This window comes from Protomyctophum bolini (assembly GCF_963924005.1).
Source record: "Protomyctophum bolini genome assembly, chromosome: 15".
Lineage (NCBI taxonomy): Eukaryota > Metazoa > Chordata > Actinopteri > Myctophiformes > Myctophidae > Protomyctophum > Protomyctophum bolini.
In genome coordinates, this window is record NC_137876.1 from 38645084 (window position 1) to 38667306 (window position 22223).

Here is a 22223-nt window from a genome sequence, read left to right on the forward strand (position 1 = left end):
TCGGGCACCATTGTAGTTTTTAATTTTTTACCTCAATCCTATCGTTCTATGTCAGGAGGATATGAGGAAGATATGGCTGCCCTTAAAAGTATACGATTAAAATCTTAGGTCGGAAGAGAGCCCACATGTTCTCTGAAATCCCCAGTTGTAAGCAGGAAGCAGCCAAGTGGTTAATGTTAGCCTACAAATATGAGCTTTTTTACAACCGCACCCATGTACTGCTCCAAATCCAAACATAAAGTGCAACAAGGATAAACTAATGTCTTTCAGAGAAGACGGTTCACTTGGCACTTGTCTACAATATTTAGGATGACGTCACGGTAGGCCGGTATTGGATGTGATGGCCTACTATTAGATCTGCACCAAGTGTATAAAGTTGGTGTTTGAGTGTTTAGTGCACAGAGCTCTTTCAGTTCGCCAAAATGGGATTTATTAAGCTTACTTGAGTAGGCTACAGTACTTGTTGTGTCAAGGTCAGAATAAAGGGGATAAAATAGATAATGGACTAACGTAACGGTTCACCGCATTCCTCTCACTGCCACCTCCTCCTCTGAGAGTCTCTCTCTCTCTCTCTCTCTCTCACCTTCATTGATATGCCAGCTTTGCTGACAGCATTGTTGTTAGTAGATCTGCTATTTATTACATTTTTATGCAATCTATAAATATATATATATTTTTAAAGCAAACATTTTTAAAGCGAACATTTTAGCCTCTAGGGGTCCCTGGAACAAAATATTTTGGTTGGCAGCCAAATACATTTTGAGGGTCCTTGACATGAAAACATTTGAGTACCACTGATATGACTATCACACTGATAGGAAGACATTTGTGACTGTTTCTAACCGAGGCTAAGTCATTGATTTTCTTTCAATTTGCAATGTTTCATGTCATATGAAAGCAGGGAATAATAGCTTCAAATTGACATATTGGTTAGGTTGTTCAGTTTGACACACCAGTTTCGGAGATATGGGGCTAATATAGAGTAATGTCTTGCAGTAAACAGCGAGTTGAGAAAACAGGCTTGAAAGGTTCACTTCTGTGGCCTCCAACATTACACCTAGCTACATGTTTAAGCATTTATTACATATACAGGTACATGTCGATTTCAGCTCTGACACTTATTCAGACATGCTCTAGTACAGTATGTGAAGAGTCTGCCTGTGCTATCAACTCATTGAACAGTTAGCCGCCATGACTGTCTCTGCATCAAAAAGAGTCAAATTTGTAGAATCGGCCTCAAGTCTTGGGTTAAACACAGGGTGCTGTTGCATTAGTCAGCAAAAAGGAAGCCATGTAAATCTCACATGAGAGAAAATGTGAATGGCAATGCCAAGTATGAAGCAAAGAGAGAAGCAGACATGAACGACAGAAGGCCAAGGAGAATTATTCTGCTTTTCTCCATTGCCCTTTTTTGTCCCCTCAGGAGCTGTAAAGAGAGGACTGACTGAACTCGCCAGACTGACACTCCTTAGGGACTAGGGAGACATATTTCACACATTCAACTGTGCTAATTCTCTTGCACAGTGTATGCAGATAAAGTGGCTATACCATGATGTATACTTTGTCGTATAATGGTGTTTGCCCACTGAAAATAGATGAGAAGCTCACAAGAAGAGGTCACACATTGTGACGCTTGTAGATCTATTTTCGGGACACTCCGAAATACTAGAATGTTAATTGGCCGTTAAATATAAATTACTGGTATGGTATGGTATCGTATCCATCCATCCATCCATCCATCTTCAACTGCTTATCCGTAGCCGGGTCACGGGGGCAACAGCTCCACCAGAGTGTTCCAGACTTCCCTCTCCAGAGCAACATTAGTGACTTCCTCCTGGGGGATCCCGGGATGTTCCAAGGCCAGTGAGTCGATGTTTCCTCTAACTGCGCCTTGGGCTGCCCCGGGGTTTCCTCCCAGTGGTAATCATATAATAATAATTATTAGGATATTAAATAAAGTAACACAACCATTACAATACATATTCATTAAAAACAAATGTATTTAATGGTGTATATATTATTTATATATAATGGTATATATTTTCTGTATTAAATAGCTCTAACTAAAACCAACATATATAAAAAAGGAAAAAAAGTGTGTGTGTGTATATATATATATATATATATATATATATCCCTCCCAGACAAATTTGCAGGCAATTGACTTTGGTATCATGAAACGCTAAACATAACAGTAACAGAACAAGCTGAGATTAGGGGAAAGCCTGAAACATGCTCATCCTAGTTGCTTTATACTCTGGGGTACGACAGTGTTGTGTACAAAAAAGAACAGATGTACAAGCTTACACCACACCACACAATGCTGTGTATTGTAACGCTTGTAGATCTATTGATACCTTATTGTTCTTTTTAGCAAGCGACACTCCAGCATGACGGAGTATAAATCATGCTTTAGGAAACTGGATAAAATGGAGTAAAGAAGTGCCACAGTAGGTTAAAGGGTGGCGCGCACACACACGCATGTAACCGCAAACATATCACGTGTATTACAAAAAAGGCCTAGCAAAACCCTGCCTGGACCATCTTCTCCTTTGATGAATGCAGTAGTAGATAACACTATATTATGTTCAATGAACTGACACTGGTAGATTTATCATCCTCTGCTTTTCATGTCCATTATGACCCAACATCCTTTTCTTCTGCCCCCCCCCCTCCCCCACTCACTCAGTGTGCATTGACAGTAACTTAGCAACTACAGTACATACAATCCACCAGGCGGCAATACGGGTTGCGAGTTGTGATCTCTAACCAACAATACAAACAAAGCCGTAAATTAACACACACACACACACACACACACACACACACACACACACACACACACACACATGCACACACACACATGCACACAAACATGTAGAACATGACTGGGTGGCAAAGCGATTAATGGTGGGGATTACTGACCCATGAAACTCATACATAATAATGTCAATGGTCCTCTTAACACCACATCTTTTATTAGAGTCACAGGGTTTATGGTGCTCACGTGTCATCATGCTACGACCGCAATTTGATGATGACTGCTGCAAGCACACACACACACACACACCTCAACAACACAGTGCAAATGCCACACGCTGGACCCAAATACTATGAAAACCAGATGGCATTCATGTCAACATGACATGTCAAGGCTAGACCGGCAGGCAGGGATTAAGATTATGTACTGAGAGATGAGAGGTTGCATGGGTCATGGGACTGGAGGAGTTTACTTGTATCTGATGGTGCATGGTGGCTTGCTTTGCAGCTCTGTGGAATGTGGCACACGCGCGTGTGTGTGTGCGTGCATGCGGGCATACACACCTGTATGTGCATTTGAACAGTATCACATAAATCAAGCAGAAGCTCAATCTTGTGAAACCACATGATCACTCAGTTGCTATGACTACTGTGTATGCTTACACAGAGAGGCTTACGGTTACACGGTGTGGCAAAGCCGTCTTGACTTTCCCCATTTCCTGAATAGTAGCGACTCCCATCTGTCTACAATGGTCCAGAGGTCAAAAAACTCACAAGCCACCTCCCTGCCTATACATAGACAACTTTCCCTGCTGGTAAATATTTAATCACTGCTGGAAAGGCACAACATCAAGACTCTCTGAGATCAGAAAACCCACAACAGAAACTAAGGTATGAAGTGATGACGGGACGAGATACAAATCCATAGAGTTAATTTAACTCTGAGTTATAATACTGAGGATTTCACAGCACAGACAAGCTAGTGGCACGCGGCTCTCAAGCCACAGTACACACAGCAACAAATGTTCAGAGCTGTCTGTGGCTACCAGTGTGTGCTGCCTTTTTCTGTCACTTGGACTCCCAAGTCTTTGTTTAGTAATGAAGGCCTGGTGTGTGTGTGTGTGTTTGTGTGTGTGTGTGTGTGTCCTTACTTGACTGACTGGGGAGAGATCTATATTGTCAGCCCTGTTCAGTGTTTTTTTTCCCCCTCACTGTTCTCTGTACTCCGTTGGCTCAGTCTGCTTGCTTTTCTCTCTCATCATTGCTCCCTCAATCACTCCTGCCCTCCTCAGCCAGCTAGTTAAGCACAAATGGCCCCTTGCCCAGTGCCTACAGTATACCCAGTAAAAGGCCAACATCTACATTAGCCTTTAAAAACTCCAATTGACATTAATGGAAGAGGCGTTATGCCTGTCTCTCTGCCCTTTGGCTAGACGGTGGGGGGGGGGGGGCAACGACGACAACACACTCCACCAACACATAGATACACTAAGGAACAAGATACATACCTGGTGGCACAAGGCACCTGGCCACCACAGTCGAGAATGGGGTTTGATGTTTTAAAATAGAATTCAGAGCTCTAAAATTAAAAAACATAAAAAAACATGCAAGAACAGCCTCCATTTACATTTGGAATCGTTAGCAAGTTGTGTACTGTAAAATGACATAACCTACAGTACCAAAAGCACATACTTTACCGTTTTTAGCATTAATTGATGGTTTCCCCAGTAAGACCCTGCCCAGTGTCTATGCTCTATATTTCATAGCTCTGTCCCAGACAGACAGTGCAGGTCCCAGACCGTCCCACTGGTGCCGCTTTTATTTCTCCCAGTAATTCATTCATTCCACAGACAGTGCAGGTCCCACTGGTGCTGGTTTCATTTCTCCCAGTAATTCATTCCATTCATTCGTCAGGATCACTGAAAGGCAGTGTGCTAGAACACAAACTCAGTCCATCACAGTTAAAACCACTATTTCAGTCCCTGCTGTTGAATCAGCTCATTTCGATTTACTAAAGTTAAGATCTCTTGCCAATGAGTCTCATCTGCCAGGATTTGATCATGACCAACAATATTTACTTTTGTATCATCACAGCCCTGGATTAATACAGATGAATGGGCTCCTGTCACCGAGTAATCCCTACAGAAAATAAATGTTTCCACCAGCCAAAGAAGCCAGGCTGAAGAGGTGGCCTTGCAGTAATAGAAATCATTTGAATTGTTCTCCAGTATCGCTTCACTGTTTCTCCACCTTTCAGAGTATTATTAGTTTTATTAAGTAAGAGTAGAAGTAGAAATTCCACTCCTCTTTGCTGACCATAAACCCACCACAGTTCTGCCCCTAAATGTAGTCTGTCCTGGGCTTCCGTCAAGCTTATGCCTTAAACTTAAAGGGACACTTCACCCTTTATGCAATAAAATATATGTTAATGACGTTTAGAAGATTTACAACACTTTCCTAGGGGTCTTTGTGTGTAATATGTGGTTTTAGATATTTTAGATTTTAGCAGTACTTCCTGGACTACTATGTCTCAGTAAGACAGCCCTCCCCCTATCCACAAGGAGGACCAGTGCACCAAAGCATTATGGGAATTGTAGTCCAGGAAAGAAGTGAGCCCAGTGTCCATGACATCAGAGACACTGGGCTCATTGCTAAAATCTAAAAGATCTAAAACCACATATTACACACATAAAGACCCCCAGGAAAGTGTTGTAAAGTGTCCCTTTAACACTTTTTAGCATTCAATAGCATTGAACAACATGGCCTCACTGTAGAGGAGCTTGTCAGTATTTTTGAGAGCTTTAACAGCTCTCCAGTCCTATATAAAAAGCTGAAACCTTCTACTCTGCCATGGTTGAATGAAGAATTAAGGAAAGAGAACATGCAGAGAGGCAGAGGGAAAATGTAAACAAGATCAACCGTCTCCCTTGCTTCTCTAAAAGATTTAACTGTCACACTTTAGTGTAAAGAAACAAGTCTTACAGTACATCCCAGAATATTTAAAAAGAAAACTGTAAATTCTGTGATTGGTACCACACTTAGTAAATAGTAGCCAGTCAGTAGTATTTGTATATCATGATTCATTAAAAACACCAGATCGTGAAAGCTGCAAATAACTGCAATAACTAATAAACCATTTTATTCTAAATCTACATTCTATGTATCTGAAAAAGCCTATAAGCCAAAGCCAGCCAGTTTAATTTTCCCCAGGGAAATGTGAAGAATTTCCTAACAAATTAGTGGAGATTTGGCAGCACTTTACACTGAATTCCAAAGGATAGCCAAGTTCAAAGGGTTAAGGTGCATACCACATATGCACCTTAACCAACATAATAAAACAAATCACACCTGTGTGAACTGAGCGGTGCAACTATACATTTATTGTAATAGTTACTGTACTCTACTGTATTGTAGTCAGTGTACATCCACACCCCCATGAACGCGCCCAGGGTGCCGGGCCGGACCCGGCAAGCCGCCGTGCGTCCGAAACAGTCGAGAAATTACAGAGTTACCATGTGGGGGTCCCCAGGGGGGCCGTGTGGGGGTCCCCGGAACATCCAGAGCCCCAGGAACGGCCCAGGGCTCGTACTGTAGTGTACTCTGTGCCACTTTACTCTGTGCTGTACTCTACTGGCCACTTTGGGTGTTGCAGCTTTCCATGCTTGGACATACATACGGACATACAGTACGGACGGACATAGCTCCGCAATGGAGTGGAGGCACCGCTCAAAAACCCACCTCAGAGAAACCTGGAATGCACTCTCTTTCACAATCTTTCACATGTCCTTCAGACTGCATTCCCACTGGTTTTTAAAACCTGTATTTCAGATTTCAGACCACTCCTGCTTTGCGCAACTGAGACAGGTCATCAGCTACTAAACATCAGGTCATTCCTTTCCTCTATGGACTTAGAAAAGGTAAGCCATGCTTTTTATCTCTTCTAGACTTGACTATTGCAATGCCCTTGTCAGTTGTTTGGCACTATAGGCACAACATCCAAAGACTATAGATCAGTGTTCCTCAAAGAGTGGGTCGGGATCCATTCTTCAGGCCACAGACGCATTTTTAAAGGGCCGCGAGTAAATATCCCTTTTTTTCGTATTATTTTTTAAAATATTTAAAGAAATATTTTTTATAAAAGATATTTCAAAAAATGTATAGAATGTATAGAAAAGAAATCTAAGAAATGCCATTAAAAAACTGCTGTATATTATAAAACATGCTTTTAATTTAGGCTTACAACAACATAACACCAATCCTTGCTATCCTTCACTGGTTATATTACCAGTGAGAGTTTAAAATATATTTTAAAGACTTAAATGTCCAGGTTACTGCCTATACTTAACCTGATCACTACTAATCGTTCCAAAATAATGGCTTGTGAAGGTGACAGACCACACCCCCCCCCCCCCCCCCACACACACACACACACACACACACACACACACACACACACACACACATTTCCTATATCTTGATATATATTTTTTTTCCTTCTCGAGCAAGGATTAGGTCGATAGGATTTGTCGCTATAAATGTGACTCAGTTCTGTACTTCTTTTGGCAGAGCACCACTGCAAGGCTGGCTTATTTCCAGGGACTCAACTGCTATGTAATATCATCTCCTTGGACAAGACTGTTGGTCTTGGTTTCTGAAAGAATGTGCTGCGTTGACTGCTCAAGTCTGACATTAAACATAACCAGAATCCATTTGCTGGTAATAGTCACTTTCTCACCTGAATTCACAAGATTCAATCAGATTTACACTGCAGGGAGATAAGAAAGAGTAGGGGAAACGCACAACAAAAAGAGAACATTATGTCACAACGCGAAGGAATTGGAGCTAGAAATGATCTGTGAAATCGTAAAGATAATATAGTTCGATATAATGATTTTGTCCTTTCACAAATTCTAACACTAACCCATTCAGTGTTCTATTAGAACCAATTCTTATATTACAAATGCTGTGCACAGTTCTTCAGAAATTGGGCCGATGCCGCACATTCAGCCTATGATACTGTAATATCCCCTATGAGGCAATTAGTTAATTAGAGTAGAGGAGGGTTGAGGCAGCCTGGTCAATCAGCTAACTGGATAATGTAACATTTAAGCTCAAGATGGTGTGGGAGAGACAAAACAAGGACCGGGCATACACAGACATGTTTCGGCATCAAGCCTTCCTCACAGTGAGCACAGGAAGTCTTGACACGGACACCTGTCTGTGTATGCCTGTGCCTTAATTAAAAATCATCAGAAGGACTTCGGATGGAGTGCTTGGCTGGCTATGTATTCTTTTGATGTTGTGAGTGTTCTTCAGCCGTGCAGCCGGGAAATTGTATTTAAATGAGTGTGCTCATTTCTTTGGTTCTACTTTGAGAGAGAAAACAAACAAGCCTATGTAATCCAATTCCAAATAATGTTATTTCATATGTGCCAGCTTCACACCAGAGTGTGAGTGGTGAGACAGAAAGCCAGATAAAGAGTTAGACCGAAAGAAAAGGAACCAGTGTCTCGTGATAATAGTGAGAGGAAGAAAGAGGAAAAAAAGAAAGGGCTGTCAGAGGATATTAGATGGCTCATTAGTGTCATTATCATGGGAACACATAATATACAGTACAACTACTGTATCATAGTTTCCATCAGTAGCTCTAATCTTCATACTGTACCATTTTAACCATATCTTTTTTCATATAGGGCATGAGTCTGTAGGAGGCGTGTTGGATGGGGAGGGGGGGTAATCAAGCAAACCACTGGCTGGACTCTTCAGTACCAAAATTAATAAATATAAATAAATACATTATTGTACATGCTGCCACTGCCAGTAGGTCAAGGAAGTACCCCAACAAAAGTTATTTTTTCTTTTATATTGTGTGTACATAATGCATAATATGTTCTTGATATTTAACTTAAATCTTTATAATGGAAGTCAACAGGGGGCTGGATTGGTCTGAAACAAAATGTGGTGTATGTATATATCATACTGTAGATAATTCATAGATGACTGACATCAAATAGATAGTGGCCAAATTAAGTCCGAGACCCCAGGACTGTGAAAAAGGCGGTCCCGGGGAGTCAAGCCGTTATTGCTTATTATTAGACCCTTCTAACGCCAAATGAAGGCCATGTTGATGGAGCTCTCTCTCTCTCTCTCTCTCTCTCTCTCTCTGAGCAGGTCTACTGTATGAGATCCAGGTAACTCCAATTGCTGAACAGACAATGGCAGCCATTATCAGATTCCCAGCATTTAAATTGCAGCTCAACATTGATCGTTAATGTGCCTGGCTAGACATGCCTTGACTGCATGGAGCCAGCAAGGTCTGGAGGGGGAGGGGCCGAGGGGGCTCTCCTAAACCCCAATGACATCAAGATCCTTCAATGTACAGTGACATATATTATGTATGAAGCTAGTTAGATAGTAGTGTATTCAACTCTAGCCCCTTAATACAATTCATAGTAATACATACTTACTATAGTATTCCTACAAGTAACGCACACGCACACAGAGAGAGAGAGAGAGAGAGAGAGAGAGAGCACTGCTGCAGAATATTGCCTACAGTACCTTCCTGTTCATGCTTGAAAGAGTTGACAACATTTACGTCATTGTACTCCAATAATGATTGTCATGATTTGCGAGGAATGTTTGATATGATCGGAACAGAATTGGGGTAAAGTCCTCTCCAAAAAACACCATACAGTAACGACTGAGTGACAGGAGCACACCGAGACAGTGTTGTGCTGATCGCTGATCCTACCTTGACAAAAAAAAATACACTTTACTTTAGTCCAAGCTCTCCACAGTACCCTTGATAAAAGAGGACTGACAGAGATGAGGAGAGGAGAAACATTTCCTGGGACTCTGCTACAAGGCTAATAGAATAATAGTCCACTGAAGACACACCATCACATTTCAGGGCTTTACAATAAAGGCTGACTCAGGCCTAATTTATACTTATACGAAAAATAACAGATCTTCAAGCTAGCAACGTAGCATGACAATCAGTTATTAGGATTTAGGCTAATGCATGTGTGTATGTCCATCCATGTGTGTGGTGTCTTATCAGTATAAGAAACAGACCATTAATATTGTCCAAATAAGGTGTGTAATATATTGATTCAATTATCACTGCCTGCAGCTGTTGACCCCTACGCCTGCTGGACTGACATAATGACCTCAGCATGTCGTCAACACATAAGGCCTGGATAATTCATCCTCTGAGAGCACAGACTTGGGTAAACATGATGACCTCGTGTTGCTCCAGTCTGCAGAGGGAAGATTCATCTGGGAAACGTTTTCTCCTTTCTCGGGCTACTTGACCTTCATTTAATAATACAGTACAGGGCGGCTCAAAGAAATGTTTGAAAGGATCTTCTGTGTACTGTGTGTATGTGTATGTATGTATGTAATATATTAGGAGTGCACGATTATGAAATTATGACCGATATCCGATCTCTGATTATTTGCAGGGTCATATTGGCCGATACCGATTCTGGCTGGATATTATACGGATTATGCTGCCTTCAAACATTAGAGATACACAAAACAAAAGCGACAGAGCCATTGACATTATTATTGCGTCATCAATATCTGTGAAAACTATCTGGATTATTTTGAGATCGATCCGATACGGCATTTTTATGGACGATTTCGATATTCTACCGATTATATCGTACATCAATATATATATATACACACACACACAGTATGTGTGTGTATGTGTGTGTGTGTGTGTGTGTGTGTGTGTGTGTGTGTGTGTGTGTGTGTGTGTCCAGAGAAACTCGTCACTGTACCTTGACAGCAGGCGTATCTCCCTCCTCGGCTGTGCTCTGCCCATTCTGTAAAGACAGCAGACAAGAGAGACTGTCAGTTTATGAAAGAGAGACACAGAGAGAGAGAGAGAGAGAGAGAGAGGGAATAAAGACATCGAGACTATTCACTGAGTGTGTGTGTGTGTGTGTGTGTGTGTGTGTGTGTGTGTGTGTGTGTGTGTGTGTGTGTGTGTGTGTATAGAGACAGTACATCTACACTTATTATCAACACTTTCCTCCTACCATAAACCTAATAATCTAGGGCTGACAAATTTTTTCCCCTCTTGGCTCTGGTGGTAGTGCTGTAGTGCTGTTAAAAAGGGTAATTATTATTCGTAAAATGATTGCTTCCTCGAGAAATTAAGAGAACCAACATTTTGTTGGTTACTGTAGATGTAATGTCTGACACAGAGCAAGAGCACAAGCTTTCAGTCACATCAAGTCCTTACAGCAGAGGTCCCCAAACATTTCTAGACCAAGGACCTCAAATAGATTCCCTCGGACTGCAGACACCTATTGCGAAATGGCTTAAAATAAATAAATAAATTAGCAAAAATAGGCAATCCAATTTTCAAACATTTATGGACCTTTTTTTGAAAGAAATAGTCCCATGCCCAAAATTAGAGACTCAATAGTCTTATGAATTGAAAATAAATGTACATGTTTTCTTTCTATTTAGTATAAATCAACCTTCACAGTACTGTATGTGTACATCTCACTCCTCTTTCACACAAAGCTAATGAAAATATAAGGCAATGCGGATAAAGGACATTTCACACACACACACACACACACACACACACACACACACACAGGGCTCGACGCTTAGCATTTTTCCAAGTAGCACGTGTGCGCCTAAGTTGAAAAATCTAGTAGCACACAAATTATTTTAGGAGCACGATGAAAAATGATGTATTTTTAAGGGCCGCTAGCCCCTCCTATATACAGCCTTTGTCCCCACACATCTCAAAATGAGCCATTGACGATCAACAGAGAAATTTCGTCAAAATTCTGCTAAATATGACATAAATTAAACGCCATTGACATTGAAGGGAAAATGTATGTCATATGTAAACGAGCAAATCAGCTAATCAATCACAGGCAACAGGCATTCTGATTGGCCAGTATGAGATGATATCTGATGTATGATGACAAGAGCGCCCCTCACTTAACATGGGTGTGATTTTTCTTTAATGAAGTGATATGAGGTAGGGGTGGAAATAATATGTCAAAATATTATATCACTATCTTTTCAGCAATTATCACAAAATAGTGATATTCATCATATCATTGTTATGTTTGTTTTCATATAATATATATAATCAATTTGTTTTATGCTAATACTTTGTAGATAGATCAATAGTAGCTCTGTTCCATTCCATACCTCTAATACGTGCAACACATTAGAGCTATGGACCAGAGCTAGATAGATAATATGTTGCTCATGGATGGATAGACAGGCTATCCGTTTTTATCCTGCTATCATGTTAGTGTGACATTCAGACAGTGCAGAGGCTGCTCGATGGTGAATTAGTATTGTAACATTCTCCTTGGCTTTGACTGACTGACTGACTGATATTAATACGGTAATCCAGCCAGTTCGGTCATTCGCATTATCATTTACGCTGGGCACTAGCCCCATATGTGCCCTCTCCCTACGCTCATTCTGTACAGAATGAGCGTAGGGAGAGGGCACATATGGGGCTAGCTGGGCACACGCTTTTGTAAGCAAACGCTAAACAAGGGTTGTTTTTGATAAACATCAATCCGTCCACTCCATGTGTGTGCGCGCGCGTGCGTGCACGGCTGCACGCTGTTTCACCCGCGTTTGGTTAAAAGTAAGATACGTTTAAACTTTGAACATTACAAACAAACTTTGCAAGCAATTCCTTCTGAATCTGTGCTATCATGCTAATGCTATCCCGTTGAGTTCGCTCTGACTTCTTTACTGTCTGCCGCTGACAGGGAAGAGCACGGAGCAGCAACACAGGGAGGGGAGGGGCGGTGGGAGCAAAGGGGACAGATCTTCAAAAGAACGTTGTTAGCTTGTAGCTCTTCTCTTTTTGGCGAACGACACCGCCGTTCAGAAATATAAATTTAGGTATAGAACCACGACTATAGAATGTGCACTTGCTGTAGACAGAGACTTGTCTTTATCACGATTGAATGGTCAAATCCTGTAGTCGCACCTGTGCTACAAATTTAATTTTACAACTCGCACAGTGATATTTTTAGTCGCAAATGCGAGTACCTAGTCGCACTGTCGAGCCCTGCACACACACACACACACACGCGCGCGCACACACAGCTAAAACAAAGGCCCCTTCACCCCCACCCCTCTTCCGCTATGAGCTTTGTGAGCTTTGTTTGATAGAAGAAGAGAGGGACAACCCTGAAGTCACACTTCCTCTGCCGCACTCCCTTCCTTTATACTGCACAAACATAAGCAAAACAGTGACAAACTCACTGTCCTCTAGACACAGCACAGAGAGAGGAAACCACAACGAGAGGTACTGTAGTGGCAGAGACAAAATAAGCTCTACCATGTTTAAGAGACATAAAGGCCTTCTCTCGGGCAGAGGCTTAAATCTGAATCTAATTGACTCTATTTGTAATAGCCCACAATACCCCCTTCACAGTACCAATCCAATGCTGCTTGCTTATGGATCCATATCTAAACGCGATGGCACTCGGCATGCCTCCACACCCTTCGCACAACATTGTCGGGTTATGATTACTAATGCACGATCTCTTGAGAACGAGGCGAGCCTATCTCTCTCTCACTCAACGATCTAAAATGCATGTATCAATAATAGGTTATGATCTATCTTCGAACGGGTAAGGACTAGTAAATACAATATAGTGTAGCCTGGGTGGAAGCTGGAAGGTATACCGCATTTTCTCCTAACAGACCAACTGGACACTGATGGTCATGAAGTGACTGAAGGTCATATTTGGCTGAACCATCCTGAGCTGTAAGAGCTATCCTGACCCGTACGTGAGAGAGAATTGAGGAGACAGACCGAGTGTAAGAAACTCATGTTCCTCTGTTATAATTTCTACAGTATAGGTCTACCATGTCATTTTTGGTCTTAGAAAGACAATATTGAAGTTGAACCTTTCTTCCTTTACAGTTTCTCCCTTTAGCACGATGTTTGTGGCTGCTGTTTAACCCGGGATGTTGAGGGGCAACAGTTGGACTCCCTAGGAAGTGTGTGAGTGCGTGTGTGCTGTGCATATGTGAATGTGTATGCCTAGCGTTGCCTTCCAGAGATTGAAGCCCCACACGTTTCAACATCATTAGCTCTGCATGACTGATCCAAGTGGCCCAGTTAACTGCATGCCCCCCCCCCCTGGGCTTCCTTAGTGAGAGCAGAGTACATGCACACACACACATGCACACACACTAAAAAAGAAAGTTACACAAATGTGTGTCGTTTACATTTCAGCTCAAACTAAAGCATTTTCCAAGTAATTTACTAGATGCATTTGGAATACTGTGTTGTGCATAAACAGACACAGAAACACCCACAAATTGGGGTGAGTTCAAAGAAAAACAGGTGCCAAGCATACTATAGCCAGACCAACCTATTAAATAAAAAAGACAGAATGGGAAAGCAAACAATTTTGAAGTGTTCATCACAGGTCATGTGTGGTTAATAGATACATTTTAAGTGTTAATGCTATGACAACAACACTGCCCTGTAACCTAGCAACAAAGCAATACAATAATCATGTGACATGTCCTGCCTTACCTGTAATCATCATCATATTTGCTAAATGTGCACACATAATCACACACCTACTGTACTGTACAAGCAGACACAATGTCACAGACAGAGTAGTAATTCACTGCCACACAATCAACACATACTGCTTTAAAGCAGGGCTCGAAATAGCGACCATTTTGGTCGCAAATGCGCCTGAATTTTAATCTGTGCGATTTCAAAATATAACTGGGCGCACCAGTGCTACTGCATATAATTACTGTAGTGCGACCAAAACGATCGCGACCGAAAGTGTCGCGGGCCGGTTCCGTCCCGCGAGATGATTTAAACTTGTAGAGCATAAAGATCTGAGCATGTAAAAAAAAAAAGTAAGTTCCTAGTCCATTCCTGTCCAGAGTTATGATTGTTTAAAGAAATATCTCCTTGGCTTCTTCTACTTCCTCTAACCTCCCGTCAGTCCGTGGACTGATTGGGTGATCAACATCAGCTGGACCTGAGGTCCTCAGCTGTGAGAGACAACAAAAGGGCTCAATTCAAATTGAATGGAATGTGTGGAGTCACACACACACACACACACACACACACACACACATTTATGATGACGTTATGAAAATAACTTCTCATAAATATATACAGTATATATACATATATATATATATATATATTTTTTTTTACTTCAATCAAAAAGCAGGCCTACATAAAACAAAGGGTTTTGTAGCCATTTACACATTCAGAAATTATAGCAGAGACAGTATTTAGAATTTAATTATATTTTCAACTGGTTTATTGCCACAAAAATAGCATCTCATACCAACTGGCTTGTAGGCCAGTGGTTCCCAAAGTGGGGTCCGGGGATCCCTAGGGGTCCTCGGTTAAATATGATAGTTAGGAACCAAATGGACCCTTATGGGTCTGAAACTCTGAGAGTGTATACTACATACTATGGGTAAACCAATTTCACTGTACATTTGTACACTCAGTTAAATTAACTTTGATTTTATGGGTCCCAGAGATAGAAATGGGGAACGGTAGCCTAATTCAGGTCAAACTGGGGGTCCTTGAAATGTAAATAACTGAAAATCACTGCTAGAGCCGTAAAAATCTTCTCATATGGGGGTCCCTGGCATATATTTTCAAATGGGGGTCCGTGGGCTAATGAGTGTCAATTTGAGGGTGCTTGACATGAAAAATGTTGGGAACCACTGTTGTAGGCTACAAGTGTAATAATAATTAATGTAAAAAATCGATTACATATTGGTGCTCGTAAAATTTTGGTGGGTGCTCCTAATTTTTTTCTGGTGCTCCTTCATTCTGAATTTGGGAGCACCAGTGCTACCAAGTAAAAAAGTTAATTTCGAGCCCTGCTTTAAAGCAATTCACAAACCCCCAAATCACGTTTTCCACCACATGGAAATATTTCTCACTACTCTGCGATTTACTTGTGAAAGCAGTGAATTTGCACCAGGTAGGTATAGCAGCATCAATGTCCTCACTGTCAAAAATACACTAAAGTCACACTCACACACAGCCTCACCAATGGGACATGTGTTAACTGTAAAAGTTAAAGAGGAACCGTGTTCCCACATGCCTTCACCCATTCTCCTTTACTGCACGCCCACAGCCCTGCCCAAGTGTTCTAGAGGTCACACCCAGATTAGCTGTAGCTAAGCCCACAAACGCACTCTTGCATGTGCACAGCAGCACACCCACAGAAAGTGAGAGAGATGAGAGAGACATGAACTCATGGATCCACGTGTGTATGCATGCACACAGTCGAGTAGCTGAGTCGACACTGCTGACCACACCTGACTCTGGGACTAGACAATGGCATACATTCCATTTATTAACCCTAACCTTTCACTGTCTTTCACACACTCAACTCCTAGTGTAAAATATGAACTCCTCCAGTATTCTCTGCCTTTTCTCACATCTACAGTACCACAAGCTTTTCTTATCTTACTTTCTTATCACCAATAAGAATAATGTAATTCAAATCTCATTTTGGGATTTAGATTGGCATATAGCCAACAGGAAAAGGCACACCAATGTTTAATAAGGCGATCACTTCATTACGAGTTACTCATTAACTACATGCCATGTGAGATGTGACTACTTCGTGTTAACCCATTGTAATCAAGGCCTATGAAAAAGGCCTGTCTACGGTCTATGAAAAGTGATTTTGTGATTTTAGCTGTTCACAGAACTGTAATCGTGAAATTGTGGTTCAAATTGTCAATGCTGCATCCGGCATTTTAATTTCAAGGACCCCCATAACTCAAGAGTTACAAACCTGTAAGGGTCCATTTGGAACCCCCTCAACGAAACCTGAGGGTTCCTGGACCCCACTTTTAGAATCACGGTCCTAGATTTATTTGTTAAAATTATCATATCGGTCCGGATCAGTACTCGCTATGGACCGATAAATTATGTGTATCGGAATCGAAATGGCGTCGGTACATCTCTACTGTTCAGCAGTACAATTCGTGTCGTTCTTCCCAGTGGAACTCCTCACTGTCAGGAGACAACACCCTCCCCAAGATCAAACAGCAAAGGCCTATTCATACTAGGCCTAGTTTTAGGTGTGATAAAGTGACCACCGAAAACATATGACGTCACACCGCGGTGATAAGCAACTCACCGCTCATCTCTCTGTATTTACTAAACCGGTCACCTGATCACCTACAACTGGAGTATGACAGTGACTAGAGGGCGGAAAACTACTAAATTGGGAGAACATGAAGAAAGCAAAAAATATATAAAAATCATTGCGGTCATTACAGTACAAATGTAGCACTAAACAATGAGCAACAAATGCATTAAGAATATTATAAAAATACAAAAATGTCACCATAAAGATAATAATAATGATAAATATATTCAAACTAAGTGGGATTATTTTATCCATAACTATGCGCCATCTTTTCAGAAGATCACACATTTTGAAGGAATGATATGGCAAACAGCATATGTGTAGTAGCAATGGGCAAAAAACAATGAGTGCTAGGGGTGCTAAACGAATCATGTGGACACCACATCGCTAATCAGGTAATAGCATGGGCTCACGACACAACAAGAGCAGATTGGGGATAATTTGTTGGAGCTCATCTCATCGAGGCGATTCACACAGGATTAGAACCACATGAATCATAGCATCGCTATTCTGGCCTGGGCATGTGATAATAGGAGAACATTTAGTGAAAATAGAAGCACAAACATGACGCAATGTGAAAAAGAAGAGGACCAGGTACAGATTCCTGGCTCCAGAACTTCCATTGACAGACGTATACACTGCCATTGTATACGTCTGTCCTCATCTTGCACAACATGGCAGTCGATCCAACTCCCGTTCATAGCACTTCTCTGGTTTCAAAACAAGCACATACTTGTACAATGTACGAGCTAAAATATGTTTCAGTGATGTACACTAGGCCAAGTAGAGTATATAACTTTGATAACAGCCCTTCACTTGGTTCCCATCATGCAGCTCAGATTCTGTCTGAGGGCTCAGAGCAGTTTTTTGCAATAAATAGTGTTTTTAGGACACCAAAACCATTCTAAAAGTCCCATTAGCAAATAGTAACACATTGAAGCTTTACTGCTTCTTAAAGAAACCACACAATTTGGCTGAAGGGAGAGTAGAATAGAATTCCCAAGATTAGAGGCTCTGATGCCGATCCCAAGTTTGGAGAGTCCACAGCAACCGATTACAGATGTTTTGACCAATATTTTGACATTTTTCGTTAAGTTTACCAAACTGCAATATATGAAAAGAACATTTGACGAAGAATATTTGAAGTAAATATAAAATACACAAACTAAACTTTAACCACTTAAGCGCTCTAATCAAAAATGTTCTTCTGAAACCAGCTCAAATGCGTATGGAGGATGGAGATGATAGGAAACACCATTGAAAGGCTTGTCCGACGATGAGAGGGGATGTTGCTTAGGGGCCTCTGAGACAGTCAGAAACAGGGTAATTTACACGTTGTCAGACGAAATGTGTCGGTCAGCAAAACAAACAGATTTTCAACTGAAAACCACAAAGCTTTTTTTGCTCTTAAAAATCTGTTATTTACTTTAATGAGCTATACATTCATGCAACAAACTATAAACTAGGCTTCAGCCATCACTATCCATCTTTTCATCACTATCTGGGAAATCTCCCTGGGCTCCATGTCCCTCTGCCACTACATCAATGTTCACCAACACTGTCTAAAATCTCTTTCTCTGCTCCATCAATCTCAGCCTAGAGCCGTCACTCTGTCTCACCAAGACCCAAGAGTACGCATCTGGATGCCAGGTCTAGTGACATAGCAAATGAGTAAGAGAGGCTTCTGGGATGCCAGCTAAACGGGACATATCCCATGTGACGCTGTCTGACCCAGACTGCTGTAACGGAATTACTCATTGCTGTCTAAGTACACTGATAGACTCTAAAGTCTCTAGTGGTAGCACTGCTGGGATTTCTAGTAAGCCATGTTAGTGGCACATAGATGATAGCACGTTTATTAATATAGGCCTCTTTGGATTTTCATTAATTAGACCCAGAATTTTGTGAATAAGCTGGAGTTGTGAGAATAAGTCCCACTTCTCATCACTGAGTGTTTTGTGAATAATTATGGTAATATCAGTCTGCCATCTAGCATTACTGTGGCTCTTTCTTCCTATCAAACTCCCTTGCTGGCTAGCTTTGGGGGGGGGGGCTTATCATACTTTCCTGTTATTCCACGCAATGTGTTTTATTAATATAATGTAGTAAATGTACGAGTATTCTTTTTCACTCCGACTTAACACCCTGGAATTATTGAGTAGGAGTAATTATTCAGCAGCAAAGGATATGATGCTGGGCAGAGAGAGGAGATGCATCTATCTATAATCAAATGAACCTAGTGAGGTGAGGTCAGGTGCATGAATTAATTGCTGCTATCTAGGAATGTCATTGAGGACGCCATGGCATAATGCATTGGTACTGCACATAGAAAGCTATTAATTAAAAAGGAGATGGGAAACAGTATGAATTCAAAGCTTCCTTCGCCTGCCCAAACAACAGCTAGACAGTCCTAGATATCCAATTACAGAAGAAAGAAACACAGAAAAAGAATAATACTTTAAACTAGTTCAGAGTTAGCTAGCACAGGAACTCTCAGGTACACAGACAGATTTCTAAAGGCAACACATCCTGTTGTTATATACTGAATTCATCTTAGATGTCCAGTTGCTGAAAATGAAATGAGACCTTTTCATTTCAGGGTCCCATCTGATCCTAAAAGAAAATGTGTGCTTCGAAAACCTCACTGCCATGAGATTGGCACTACTGATTATAGGCATATACTGTAGGCAACATTTTAGCCAAAATACAGTTTAGACAGCAGCAGCACATCCAAGATGGGAAGTGTTTCACTCCCAGTTATCTAAATGGGAAGTGCTTAGAAAGCACAGCTCCATTTGAGTATATCCACAAACTAAAAGTATTTCACTAAATTATAATTATGTGGGTGGATCCATGCAAGCAGGCTGCAAATAACAATGCATTATAGTGAGTGGAGGTGCCTTTCTATGAACACAAACAGGTTGTTGCTCACCACCACCGTGGTGGTGAGCAACAACCTGTTTGTGTTCATAGAAAAGTTAACAGTTCAACAACAATGGCTATGGCATATTATCCACTGTATGCCATAGCCTTGCTACACTTGAATGATAAGAATCTACAGGGTCTTTCTTCTTGGACTTCAGGAAGTAGGCCTACATACTGTAACTGAGTTACCCAACTCAATGTTCCTTATCTCAAATTGCCTTCCCACCAAAAGAATGATAACATGTACTGTATTGTACACGCTATTTAAGCTTATAATTTATACTCCAGTGACAGAAATACTAGTCTACAGAGTATAAATTATAGCTTCATTCTGCAGAGGCAGAAAAAAACAATTAATTATTTCTTCTTAATTATTTAATATCAGACAAATATGTGAGTCCACAGAGAATGAAGAACTTTCATTCAGATTATACAATATAGACCATTTGTTCTCAACCTTTTCAGGCTGTGACCCCCCCAAAAAAATGCAATTTGAAATGGGGAGCCCCCATCCTACTTGGTGGAGTAGGAGTAGGAGTTACATTTTGATTGACTAGGTTCTAGGACGTAATAGCTGAGCTACATGCTCACAAATGCAATCTTTCAATTCAGGTGTTAAAAATGTCTAAAATCCTTAAATTGCCACTTTAGAAATGTGCAGATACCGCATACACTTGTACTGTATGTTGGTTTGTTTACTGTTGAGTGAGAACACAATGTTGCACATTAAGCAAATAATTTGGGGACCCCCCTAAAACCAAAACTTAAAAGCAAAAAATAAATCCTGAAATGTTTTTTTTGCAAATCTGCACTGATCTCATTAAATGACCCCTATGAAATTCTCAGGACTGAAATCCGTCCCAGAACTGAGAACTTTAAGCCCTGCCCTAAAATGATTTGGGGACCCACAGGTTAAGAAACACTGTAATATTATATAGTCAACTGAGCAGCAGCAGCAGTATTCTGGCTGAGCACTGGACTGGACTGCAGATCAAATAGGCTTGTTTCTTCAGTTGTAAACTCTGGCAGAGTTATCTATCTAGATGGCAAATACGTATCAGACTGTCCCACAATTAGCCACATATTTTAATTCCTCTAGTCTGGTGTGTGGTATACATATTTAATGTATGCCTGCACCAACTATAAAAACATGTCAACAGTTATGTCAATGAATGAGTGTGGTACACAAGATAACCATATGATGGATCCTAGATTAATTCAGTCATTCATTATAGATATATTTTGTTTTTTAACGTTTACTTTATCAAAGAGGTAGTCTGGACTGCATATTTGCGTTGACTACCCCCTTGTATTGTTAGGCAAAATATATATTTTTGTAAACATTAGGCCCATCCCCAATTATAATTTTTGTCTTCTTTACAATAAAATGAATAAACTGTTCGAACTTCAACGTATGTACATTGTTTGGTACTGTAAGCAAAGATGGAAGATTTATTTTCACCCACTGTTTTACACTGTGGGTAACCTGTGGTGTGACAATCAAGTTGAAGTTTGAGGCTCAGCTGAACTATGTTATGACTACAGTTGGTCTGTTTGATCTGTTCACGTCACAAATGAATGGGCCAATTAACTCCTGGTCGATGGGTGACTGGGAAGGAACTGATGGTCAAATCATTATAGTTGTAACACTTCAATCAATACATTTAACTAAGTGGTGAACTGCAACAGTCATTTACCTCCGTTTCGAGCTGCACAAGTTCCATTGTGGGCCATGGTTCCGCGATTTGCGCAAGAGGCATGTTTGCAGGATTTGGACTTCTGAATTTTGAGTTTAGTTAGTTCACTCTCCCCCAGACTTCCAGAATAGCTTCAGTTAAGTCTTGGGCGATATTCAGGGAATCCCAGTCTGGTCACAAGTCCAGGTAGAGACGAGAAGATTGATTATAAGCGCTGACTTTGCTCTCCCCGGGTAGAGAAGACAGCATGCAAGTCGCACGAAGCACAACAATTGGCTTACAACAAAACAAACGATATCCCTTTATGTTTAAATCGTGGAAATAAAACGAAGATTCCTCAGGTGTTCCAGCTCAGCAACCCTGGGGGTTTGACAGCAGATTGTGAACACAATCCCGAATCAATGCAAATACGACTTCCAAAGGTACATTTAAGCCAACGTCCTTGTTATCTGTGCAGTCGACGACGTATTTAGATTTTAGGTTTTCTTCTCCTTGTAATAAAGTGATATATTATCCCTTCCTTGGACAGTGAGGGAAATCTCTTTCTCTCTGCCCGCCCGTCAGCTTTCCTACTAGTAGCAGCGCGTTCAGGGCAAAGAGCCGAGCGCTTCACTGACTGTGATTTGTGAAGCCTGTTTTTTGTGCCTCGTCGTACGAC

At 41.1% G+C, this 22223-nt stretch overlaps 1 protein-coding gene across 1 annotated transcript in view; it reads right to left on the reverse strand.

The window, feature by feature from the left end:
- rps6ka1 (ribosomal protein S6 kinase a, polypeptide 1) overlaps nucleotides 1-22169 on the reverse strand; it is a 67290-nt gene extending 45121 nt beyond the window's left edge. The window contains exons 1-2 of the mRNA XM_080783926.1: nucleotides 21566-22169; nucleotides 10548-10592 (exon numbers count right to left, since the gene is read on the reverse strand). Of these exons, the coding sequence (XP_080640052.1) occupies nucleotides 10548-10592; nucleotides 21566-21628 (108 nt within the window). The 5' untranslated portion in view covers nucleotides 21629-22169. The remainder of the gene's footprint in view (nucleotides 1-10547; nucleotides 10593-21565) is intronic.
- Between the last annotated feature and the right edge of the window lie 54 nt (nucleotides 22170-22223).